This window comes from Chiloscyllium punctatum, chromosome 20 (assembly GCF_047496795.1).
Source record: "Chiloscyllium punctatum isolate Juve2018m chromosome 20, sChiPun1.3, whole genome shotgun sequence".
Classification (NCBI taxonomy): domain Eukaryota; kingdom Metazoa; phylum Chordata; class Chondrichthyes; order Orectolobiformes; family Hemiscylliidae; genus Chiloscyllium; species Chiloscyllium punctatum.
The window spans coordinates 25,819,765-25,832,047 of record NC_092758.1 but is presented as its reverse complement, the minus strand read 5'-3'; the positions used below and the strand labels follow the sequence as shown (position 1 = coordinate 25,832,047).

The window sequence follows — 12,283 nt, the reverse complement described above, 5'->3', positions numbered from 1 at the left end:
AACTCAGATATCATCCTCAGATTCATAGATAGGGATTATAGCCTCTTAAGATCCAGAATGTTTTGTTTTAGCATTGCTTGCACATAATCTGGATTTTGCCCTGCCATTTTCCACAGTGACCATTAGGATTTTAGTTCCTATCTGAAAAATTATCTTCATTTTTTTCCAATCTTCTCAATTAGACAATCATCTTTTGTCACCATGTTTATAATTCCGATGGCTAAGAGATTGAGGATAGAACCTTTGGTTACCTTTCATGATTTAAAGAGATAAATATAAGAAACATGCACCTCATAATACCCAAGTACCACTTTTGTACCATTTCTTTAAATTAGCACAAGTGAGCTTTGAGTCAATGTCTAAGACTCACTTACATTTAAATACAAACATTATACATTAACCAGGAAGTGATATTCTCTTACCACTGTTAGATGAGCCAAAAATAATTAAATTAAGCTGAGGTAAGGAAATTTATAGACTTGATCTACCTTCATGGATGGTTTACAATAGAGTGGGCATCATTTGCATTCCTACCTGTAAACCCAAACCTCAGCTTCTTTGATTTCCTGAGCTCCATGTAAAGGTGAAATGTGTAGTTGTTGTATAGAGTTAGTTCTATAATCTTATTGTCTATCTGAAAGCATTGAAAATATTCCCATTTGCAATTCTTGGTCAACATCTTGGGTGGCCTAACCACACACATTTCATTAGTCAACATTTCAAAGTCCCAGTATTTTTTTGTGTTAAGAGGAGACGCCTTCATAGTGTAAGATGTGTTTCCACACAGGAAATCATTCCAGGATAAGTAAATAAACAGACCTACATGGCCACTGGGGAGATAGAAAGCTTGTCTCTGTAAAGAATTATCAATAAACTCTTTAAAGATGATTTTTATCGTCGAGGGAGGTCCAATCGTTCATGTATGACCTGATGCTGTCTGAAATGCCATTGAATATTTATATTTAGATTGCTGCTAAATTGATACTTTGTTTCTAAATTTGATATTCTGTTCAGAAAGCATTCTCATTACTTTCTTGTAATGTTTACTCTGTATCATGTAACCACAAAGAAAAAAGTGTATAAAAACATGATCACTGGCGAGAGTTTTATTAACATCTGAGCCCTGAGGTGATATAATTTCAGTTGCAACCACTTATACCCAACATTATTTATTGTGATATTTATATATAAATATCAGTATTACTGTTAAGTATGAAAAATAATTCTGATCTATGTACTCAGGTGATGTGTAAACATTAAGGATTCCTGATTGTTTTTTCTCTTGCAATGGCAGGGAAGGGGCGCAGCTCGTCACAAGATTGGACTCATTAAGGCAATAGAATCTCAACTTGAACTTCATAAGTAGAAGAAAATGAATGGAGTTGCCTGGAATAGGAACCTGAAAATATAAGGTGGAGCCCATTTTCCAGATCAGGGATGAATGTCAAACTGTGTTCTAGTAGGCATTATAGAGATGCAGCAGCTAGAGTTTTATTTGTCTAGCCTCAGATAACAAATGTTATGTAGGGCCCCATCCAGTTTCTCTTCATATATCAGTCCTGCCATTCCAGGGATCAGTCTGATAAACCTTTAATGCACTGCGTCCATAGTCAGGACATCCTCTCTCAGATAAGGACACCAAAACTACACAATTTTCCAGGTGGGGTCCATCAGGACGCTGTACAATTGCAACAAGAACTTCCTGCCACAATCAATCCCGTATGTCACTCCTACAAAAAATTCAAGCTAGTCAGGCACATTTTACCACACACAAATAAGCCATGTTGACTTTCGCTAATCAGTCTTTGCCTTTCCAAATTGTGTAAATCCTGTCCCTTGGAATCCCTTCCAACAACTTGCCCATCACTAATGTCAGGCTCACCGGTCTATAGTTTCCTGGGTTTTCCTTACTATTTTCCTTAAATAATAGCACCACATTAGCCAATCTTCAGTCTTATGGCATCTCACCCATGGCTATTGATGATGCAAATATCTCAGCAAGGAGCTCAGCAATCACTTTCCTAGCTTCCCACTAAGTTCTAGGGTACACCTGATCCAGTCCTGAGGATCTCTGTAGGCGACACAGTGGCTCAATGTTTAGCACTGCTGCCTCACAGCACCAGGGTCCCTGGTTTGATTCCAGCCTCGGGTGACTGACTGTGTGGAGTTTGCACATTCTCCTCATGTCTGCATGGGTTTCCTCTGGTTTCCTCCCACAGTCCAAAGATGTGCAGGTCAGGCGAATTAGTCATGCTAAATTGCCCATAGAGTTAGGTGCATTAGTCAGCGGTCTGGGTGGGTTATTCTTCGGAGGGTCGGTGTGGACTGGTTGGGCCGAAGGGCCTGTTTCCACACTGTAGGGAGTCTAATCTAATCTAATCTTAATGCGTTTGAAAACATCCGGCACCTCTTCTTCTGTAATTTGGACACTTTTCAAGATATCACTATTGATTTCCCGAAGTTTTCTAGCTTCCCTATCCTTCTTTGTAGCAAGCACTAATGCAAAATAATCATTTAGTATCTCACCCATCTCCTGCAGTTCCACACATAGGCAGTCTTGCTGATCTTTAAGGGCCTCTATTCTCTCCTTAGTTACTATTTTGTCCTTGATGTATTTGTAGAAACTCTTTGGATTCTCCTTAACTCTTTATATAGCCAATATACTCCTTAACCCTATATAGCCAAAGCTATATAGTGTCCCATCTTGGATGCATTGATTTCCCGAAGATTGGGAAATGTTATACAGGTCCCCAGTTGGACCTTGTAATGTGCCACTAACATAACATTTCTGGATTAATGTAACCTTGACAGTCAGATTCCTTGGAATGCATACCCTGCTCCTTGGCAATAATTATTCAGGACATCCTTAACCTCCACCTGCTCTGGCTAACTGAGACCTGTAGATATTGACAGGTATGCCAATGGACGTAGGGTCTGGGCATTCTCCATTATCTCTTTTGAGGCTTTTCACCCTCTGCTTCTCCTTCTGGGAAACTGTGTGTCAGCCATAGGAGGTCGCTGTTCCCGCTGGACTTGGTGGCGATATTGTAATTGCTGTCTTTTTTTGATGCTGCCTTCTGACTTCTAACAAGGCCATTAGGCTTCTTCAACCATGTTTTCCATCTGAGATACATGAACAAACATTCTGTGGGAAATGTCAGAATTGAGCATCTTATCAGATCAGTCACTGTACTCCTGATCTCTCACATCACATATTGTTATAATCCCAGCTGATGACAGTAGACGTCATGATCCAGTGAGAAAAGGCTTGTGCCAATTTCTACGGAGTATCAAACCACTCTCAAGAGCTGAAAAGCCTCATTTGAAAGATTGTTTTTACGATGCAAGTGAACTAATAAGAAAGCTACATTAGCAAGCAGATTCCTCAAGTACTCTAGAGAAGGTGCTTCATGTCAGACATTGGCCTTCAGAATTCAGTGTAGCTTTTTACAAGGACAATGACATGTAGGACTGTGTCAAGATAGAGATAAGGAAGCCACTGGATAAAAAAAAAACTTTACCTCCTCACTCAATGCCCAGACTAGTAAATCTACCCGCTGGAAAGTCAGATCAGAATTTGGATGGGGATTTGATTTTTCTCCCCTTAGGATATTAAGGACTCTCCCTGGCGACAGACCTTAAGCCCACTCTGATGTGTAGTTTGTTCCTGCTTTGAATCATTAGGCAGCTGCTTCATTTTATTTAAAAGAAGCTTGTACAGGAAAAGCAACTCATAAAGCTCCATAGCATTTCTCCCGAATAATACACTGGAACACTTCTGCATTGTGTTGCCAGGCAACATTTACAGTCAACAGTGGTTTTAAAAAAAGCACAATGAATTTGTTAAAAAAAAAGACTGTTTGAAATTGAACCTTCAAGGTTCAGTAGCCCATAATGAAGAAAGTTCTTCCAACCGGCAGAGGTAGTGCTGGGGAAGCTTCCATGCAGAGTATAGCAACTGACCTCTGTTTCCCCAAAACACACACAGTCAAAACAGAAATAAACCACAGTGCAAGGGTTGATCACCAGACAATTTAAAAGCAATATTACATTTCCTGGTGGCATTCTTCACAAGTCAGGCAATGAGATCATTGCTGGGCTGGCCTTTCAAACCTGAAAAAAAAACACAGAAATGCAAATAGGAACAGCAGACAGAATGGCTGCGATGAGCCTGCTGTAAAATTGCGAAAAAAATCTGTATAAAATATTTTAGGAGAAATTTACTACGGGAAGATTTGGCCCCCACTCTCACTAATTTTCTTTCAATACATTGCAGTGTTTTTTCTTCAGCTCTATTACCATACGTTACTGTCAAAACTATTTTACACAGTACAGTGAAGAAAGAAACATCTGGAATAAATTGTGCAAATGTTAGGCAAGTAAAACTTGAGAGAACAAAAGTCAAGTATGCAGTCATTTCACTGTGAGTTGACAATGAGATGTTCGCTTGGCCTGTAACAAAGTATACATTTAACTCCTTTTGATGGCTATGTTTCTTTAGAAACCACGAATTAAATTTTTCCCAATGGGTTGCAATCCCAACATTGTCCTCAATTTTTAGGTTGGGAACCTGGAAAAGTTTGAGGCAGGACACTAGTCTTGATCTTCTCAGAGGCTGACAATGAAGAAGCCACCTCCAAGAATCTGGTCCAATTACTGACAGTGGGAAGCAGATCAGGGAACTGGGAGTCCAAAGTGACGCTCAACCAGGTGGAAGTTACTAAGGCAAGCCGAAGATTGGGAGTGACCACTTCAAAACAGAGGCTATCTCTGCAGCAATGTCCAAAATCGAACATTGTGCATAGCCACAGCTTTTTAAAAATTCTTTCATGGGATGTGGGCATTGCTGGCTGGCTAACATTTATTGTTCATCCCTAGGTGACATTGAGAAGTTGGTGGTGAGCTACCTTCTTCAACCGCTGCAGTCCACCTGCTATGGGTGACCAACATAGCCATTTGGGAGGGAATTCCAGGAGTTTGCGACAATGAAGTAGCAGTGATATATTTCCAAGTCAGATGGTGAGTGGCTTGGAGAGGGAACTTGCAGGTTGTGGTGTTCCCATGTATCTGCTACCTTTATCTTTCTAGATAGACATTATAATGAGTTTCGAAAATGCTATCCAATGATGTTTTGGTAAATTTCTGCAGTACATCTGAAGATGGTACACATTGCTGCTACTGATGGAGGGAGTGGATGCTTGTGGATGTTGTGCCAGTCAAGCAGGATGCTTTGTCCTGGATGGTGTCAAGTTTCTTGTGTGTTGTTGGAGCTGCACCCATCCAAGCAAATAGCGAGTATTCCATCACACTCCTAATTGGACTTTGTAGATGGTGGACAGGCTTTGGAGAGTGAGGAGGTGGAGTTCCTTGCTGTGGTATTCCTAGCCTCTAACCTGCTCTTGTAGCCACTGTGTTTATGTGGTGAATTCAGTTGAAATTCTGGTCAATGGTCACCCCCAGAATGTTGTTAGTGGGGGATCCAGTGATGGTAATACCATTAAATGTCAAGGAGCAGTGTCTCTTCTTGATGATGGCCTTATCCTGGCATTTGTGTGGTGTCCATGTTACTTGCCACTTGTCAGCCCAAACCTGGATATTGTCCAGATCTTGTTGCATTTGAATATGGACTCCTTCAGTATTTGAGGAGTCATGAATGGTGCTTGACATTGTGCAATCATTGGAGAACATCTTTATTTTTGATGTAATGGTTCAAGGAAGGTCATTAAGAAACAGTTCAAGATGGTTCGGTCTAGGAAACTTCTGTAGAGATGTCCTGGAACTGAGATGACTGACCTTCAACAACCACAGTCATGTTCCTATGTGCCAGTGGAGAGTTACTGCCGATACACATTTATTCCAGTTTTTCTAGGTCAACTTGATTCAACACTTGGTTGATGTCAGGGGTTGTCACCCCCACCTCTGGAATTCAGCTCTTTTATCAATATTTGAAACAAAGCTGTGATGATGTCAGGAGTTGAGTGGTCCTGGAGGAACCCAAATTGGGCATCACTGAGCAGGTCCGTGCTTGATAGCACTATTAATGACACCTTCCATCACCTTACTGTTGATCGAGAGTAGACTGATGTGCTGGTAATTGGCTGGGTTGGATTTGTCCAGCTGTCAGATCATCTGTGACTGTGGCCATCGCATTCTAATGATTCCAATTTAGGATGAGTGACACAATGCACCAAGAGCCTTTTCCAAGTAACTGAACAGTTTCAGATTCAGTGGGGGAGTGTGGGGGCAGGGTTTGTCTATCATGTAATGCTAATAATATGCCCCAAATTAAAGGACCTAATTGGCTACCCCTTGTCAGATGAGAGTTTCTGCCCCATTGTCCACTTCTCTGGCAGGATTGGCCAGAGGTGGGAACATATTAGGGAGCCAAATTGATCTATTGGTTTGGAACTTCAATACTGTTCTTGCCTCTTTTGTTACCTCTGGGGAACTGGGAAAATGGTTGGATATAACTCAGTGACCATGAAAGAATTGTGTTTTGCTTGACAGTTATGGTGATGTCTAAATTGTTGGGTAATTTGAAGGTGATGGTGAACACATTTGTATTTTAGCGTTATCTCTCTCAGGGACAGAAAAGGTGGGTTTGCAAAGTGCGGTTGAAGAAACCTGAGTGAGTTATTGCAGTAGAGTTATTGCATTCTTTGTAGAGTACACACTATTAGCATTGTGCACTAGTGATGGAGAGAGTGAATATTTAAGATGGTGGGTGGAAAACTGATCAAGTGGGCTACTTTATCCTAAATAGTATATGTCTCCTTGCATGCTGTAGGAGCTGCACTCTTACTTACAAGTGGAGAAATAATTTAGCACACAACTAATTTGTGGCATGTGGTTGGAGATAATTTATATAAATGTGAAGTGCTGCACTTTGGAAAGGCAAATCAGGGCAGGACTTACACACTTAATGGTAAGGTCCTGGGGACTGTTGCTGAGCAAAGACACCTTGGAGTGCAGGTTCATAGTTCCTTGAAAGTAGAATCGCAGGTAGACAGGGTAGTGAAGAAGGTGTTTGCTATGCTTGCTTTTATTGGTCAGAGCGTTGAGTATACGAGTTGGAGGTCATGTTGCAGCTGTAAAGGACATTGGTCAGGCTACTTTTGGAATACTACATGCAATTCTGGACTCCCTTCGATAGAAAGTATGTTGTGAAATTTCAGAGGGTGCAGAAAAGATTTATAAAGTGTTGCTGTGGTTGGAGGGTTTGAGCTATAGGGAGAAGCTCAATAGACTAGGTTTGTTTTCCTGGAGCATCGGAGGCTGAAGGGTGACTTTATAGAGGTTTATAAAATCATGAGATACATAGATAGGGTGAATGGCCAAGGTTTTTTTTTCCTGGAGTAGGTGAGCCCAGAACTCGAGGGCATATGTTTAGGGTGAGATGGGAAAGGTTTAAAAAGGGACATAAGGGGTAACATTTTCATGCAGAGAGTGTATGAAATGAGCTGCCAGAGGATGTGCTAGAGGCTGGTACAATTACAACATTTAAAAGGCATCTGGATGGTTCGATGAATAGGAAGAGTTTAGAGGGATATGGGCCAAATGCTGGGCTGGATTCATTTAGGATGTCTGAGAAGAATGGTTCAGTTGGACTGAAGGGTCTGTTTTCCTGCTGTGTACCTATATGACTCTATGTCAATGACACCATTTTATTTAGATTAAACTCAGTTTGTATCCTTCTCCCATAGCCAGGAGTGTCAAGCAGCTCGAGCAGTGGGATTCTTCAATATTGTTGATTGCGCCCAGGGTTCAGCATTCTAGACTGTATCCATCTATCTTTGAGATTATCCTGTTGTCAACGTTTATCAATTTCCAGCTCAGTTATGACTGTTGCTGCCAGATATTGGCAAAATGTCCTTGGAGCTGTAATGATGGGTACATACTGGAGAACTCAAATGACCCTGCCTCCTTCCAAGTTCCTCAGGTCAGACAAGGACAGTTACTAGGAAATTGGGGTACCCCTTCCAACTATTATTAGTGAGACCTTCATGAAACCTCAGACCAATGCTGGGCAGAGATATAAGATTCTGCTCATGACTTCTACCAGAGCCATTGCTGAACAGATCACAGGCCTCCTTAAAATCAGATTTTGATGCCTGGACAACTCTAGTAGGATCTTGCAGAATTGCCTAGGATCAATGTGCTTCATCACTGTGGTATACTGTACCCTTCAGAACTGGAGTCAATGAAGAAGGAACATCTTGAATAGAGAGAAAAGGGAGGATGAAGAGTATTTGCCTGAAGCGGAGGTTGAAGATCTGGACATTTTCCAGGAGGGATATCGAAGTAAGTATAATGGAGCTATGCACTATTGAGTGCAAGGATGAAACAGCTAGGTTTGGACTTCCTTTCATAGGGTTACTTTTTTGTTGGTTGGCAAGCAGTCCTTGGTCAGTTCAATGTATGTGTGGACCTGTTTACTTCTGCACTTCTTCAACTTTTCTGTTGCAGAATAAATGCTTTTTTAACCCATATTATTGCATGTGTGGTATCTTTGGCTGATCCCACGTTGAAGTATCTACACCTTACACTCCTCATTGTTCAGAAGAAAACAGCAATGAATGAGACAAGGCAGCAACCTCACATGATGCTGATGTTAGGTAGCTTTTAAGGCATTATTCAGTATATAGTAGCTGGACAGTGATAGGACAGCAGGTTGGGAAGAATCCTTTTCATACATTCATTATCAGTTCGCCTCCAACGCTTCGAGTTCACGCAGAGGACTGAATTACTCTGAAATGCTTGTGCATCCTGTAGGATAGACTTAAAGCTCAAAGAGACAGCACTTTGTGCCATGAGAGGGAGTGGAGATGTCAACATTCCATTGTATACATCCCAGCCTTGAATGGTAATGTGCTCCCTAGCTGAATGATATAATGAAACATTACTGCAGAGGTGTGTGGAAACATCGCTGATTCCATGCTCTCACTCACATGCTCAGAAATCTGAAAAGAAAAACAGGAAATAAAGAAAATACTGAGGCAGCATTGATGGACTGAGAAATTGACATATCCGGTCTGAGCATTCAAGTGATCATAGATCTCAAACACTAGGCTGAAATTTCCTGACTCCATTGTGATGGGCTTGGAGGTTGCATGAGGCTGGAAAATAGTGTTGTAGTGGTTTCCCAACGCATTCATATCATTGGGATTCTTTCATGGGGTTGGTTGGGCGATGGATTGCTTATATGCTCCATGGATATGGACAGCCAATTAACTTAAGGGCTGCAATTAGAGGCAAGGTTTCCACCTCTTTGTTAGCTTGTCAGCAACAGGGTTAAGTGTGGAGGGTGCCAGCTCATTGAAGATGCCCTGAGACAGACTGGGAGAGCATCGGTGCTGGACATGCCAAAGAAAGGTAACTGCATTCGAGTAAGACTGCAAACAAGCTGAACGGAGGGCCATTCCCTTTAGCCCAAATCATCTGCCAATCTACGTCATGCATATTTGTTTGTTGTTGAAGCCAGCAAGGACATTTCATGCTGAAGTGACCTCCCACAGCCATGGACCAACCTCAACAGCACTCGCTTCTCCTTGTGGGATTGCTGATGCTCTATAGCTACTAGATTGGTTGATCAGCTCAGGCTCCGAATATGTTGCATCTTTCAAGATCATCAATTCAGAGGCTGCTTCAGGAAAATCACTCTGTTGGTTTTGTTTGCAGCAAATATGGAATGTGGGCTTTGTCAGACCCCAAATCAAAGTACCAAAGCCTGCAGGCAAATCTTTCACTCCATCCACAGACTTGTTGAATACTTCCATAATTTTCTGACTTGATTATAAACCCAAATGATCCTGGTATTCTCTGACATTCACCTTATGTTTGGGGTGGGGGGAGTCTTTTCCATGAAATTCTTCTCATGGATTTTTATGCTAGAGAAAATATTTCTCCTGCAAACTTCTGAAATGTAGTCCACAGAGTTCCTTTGCATCATTGTTGATCACAATAATATAACTCAGGTATTAGAAGAACTTAATAGAAGCAGAAGTAAATGGATGACAGAGCAATAGGCACCAAAGGGATGCACAGAAGTGATAATATTCCTGAAATAATAATTCAAATCATTTACAAAATAGGATCATGGGCAAATCATTTCCTATAAAATACTGTTAACGGTTTAATAATGTTTGAAGTGACTTACTCAGCTTGTTTCCTATGAGAGTATGTAGACTTGCATTATTTCAAGCAATCTTGGAAGGAGAGCTGGAGTGATATGAATGATTCTATTACCAAGTTCAGTTTTTAAAAAAAGAATAATTCTATGTGGACTAAAAGAGAGTTTTAATCAGCTCTGGGTGCCTTCATTTGCTGTCCTCTTGGAAGGTGACCGGTAAGCGATGTAAATAACACTGTCAGGCCTGAGCAGAATTTAGTCATGGAATGATTTCTCAGTCAGCAGTTGCTTATACTAGACCCAGGATTCTGAAAATTCTTCAGGCCTGCGGTTACACTTGGCACGGGATGTACTGTTGGAAAATCTTGAGTCTGCCTGTCAGTCCACTAAGCCTAGCCCAGCCCAGTCCAGCCCAGCCCAGCCCACATGCTGATGTTGGTTAAACACTTCACTGTTAGATATTCCTGACACACCCAGGCTGTCTCTTGTCAGATTAAAAGACAGAAAGGTAAGCTACAAACAAATACTCTTACTTTATATGTCCTACTACTTGTGAATCCTTTTGTCGGATTGCCTTTATTCCTGCTTGTGTGCTGTTTTGCTCCTGTTACAAAAACTTAAAAGATTTGATCTGCTTCCAATTAGTGACTTTATAATCAAGTTAAAATAGTGGACAGTATATGGTTGAGAAGCAACAGCTGTCAGGAAGAATCAACGAATTAAAGCGTCGATACAGAAAATAACTTCAGAACTTCTTGTTGCCATCGTGTTATTCTAAATTTAGATGACTGCTTAACAATTTTCAGCTTTTACGGAGGCCCTTCAGGAGGTGCCAGTTTGTTTTGAAGGGGAGAAAATTCAACTTGCTTTGGGGCAGCTTGTCGCTGTGCCTGGTTTTAATTTTTTCTGAGTCTCTGGAGTGAGACGTAAAGGAAGGCACTGTTCTGCTTTTCATTATATTGTGTAAGATGATTTCTCTGTGAGAATAAACAACCTCCACCCACAATCCATGATATAAATGTTGCATATAAAAATCTATGCATAAATATGCCCAGTTACAATGAGCATTAAAAAAATGTCATTCTCCTGACTACTTGCATGACTTGTATAGCCTTTTCATATTTTGTATCTGAATGCCTTAACTCACAGCTTATTGGTTATCATGGTTATCATTACAGCATAAGTTGAAACTCTTAACAATGTACACACAATATTATCAACTTACCCTAACATCTTCACACTGGCGAAATGTTATTTAGCTCTGTTATTTGTTTTAGCCTGGTTTAGTATGACCAGTTCTGTGACATTTACCTACATTGTTTCATGAAGTTAAAATGAGGTTAAAATTATGTTTAATATATCTGCATTTCTTCCATGGGGAGGGCTTCTGCCAACCCCAGATTCAAAGACTCGTACACAGAAGACAAATGTATCCTCTCTGGGCATTAATTATAATACTTGTTGAATTTTTCTGTTTACAGTATTCAACTAATTCAACTAAAGTAATTAATTTGCTTCTATATATTAAATGTAATTTATCCATCTGAGATTTGCATGTTCAGGTCAGCTTATGATTTCTTTCCATGTTTTTATCAAACTTAGCTTTCATTAGAAATTTACACTCTAACAAATAGAGATATAGCTCACTGAGATTCTGAAAGACATATTATGTTTCCCGAATATTTCAACCTATAGATGTCTTAATATCAGTGAGAGGAAATACTGAGTCTAAGAGAGACAAGCTTTTATTCCAGAATTTGTTGTTTCTCTTCCTTCCAGTGGTAGCTTCTTTATTTGTGATATTTTCATGGAATCATAGAATACCTACAAATGGAAGCAGGCATTTGGCCCATCAAATCTATAATGAGCCTCTGAAGAACACCCCACCCAGACCCACACCATCCCTATAACCCTGCATTTTCCATGGCTAATCCATCTAGCCTGCACATCCCCAGACACTATGGACACTTTATTCTGGATTAGCGGTGCTGGAAGAGCACAGCAGTTCAGGCAGTGAAGGGCTTTTGCCCGAAACGTCGATTTCGAAGCTACTTGGATGCTGCCTGAACTGCTGTGCTCTTCCAGCACCGCTAATCCAGAATCTGGTTTCCAGCATCTGCAGTCATTGTTTTTACCTCCTACTATGGACAGTTT

General features: G+C 40.8%; 1 protein-coding gene across 5 annotated transcripts in view; it reads left to right on the top strand.

The window, feature by feature from the left end:
* The window catches only part of sgcd (sarcoglycan, delta (dystrophin-associated glycoprotein)), a 557,633-nt gene that overhangs the window by 349,654 nt on the left and 195,696 nt on the right, over positions 1 to 12,283 (top strand). Inside the window, exon 3 of one of the 5 annotated variants that reach the window (XM_072590522.1) lies at positions 1,295 to 1,412. The exons of 2 other annotated variants lie outside the window; for them this stretch is intronic. Coding sequence is in view for 1 of the 3 variants with exons in the window: in XM_072590519.1 (XP_072446620.1) it covers positions 5,017 to 5,019 (3 nt within the window). In the remaining 2 variants the exon portion in view is untranslated. Of the gene's footprint in view, positions 1 to 1,294; positions 1,413 to 4,912; positions 5,020 to 10,514; positions 10,638 to 12,283 lie in introns of those variants that run through there. 2 more of the 5 variants (XM_072590519.1, XM_072590520.1) reach the window with 2 other exon arrangements.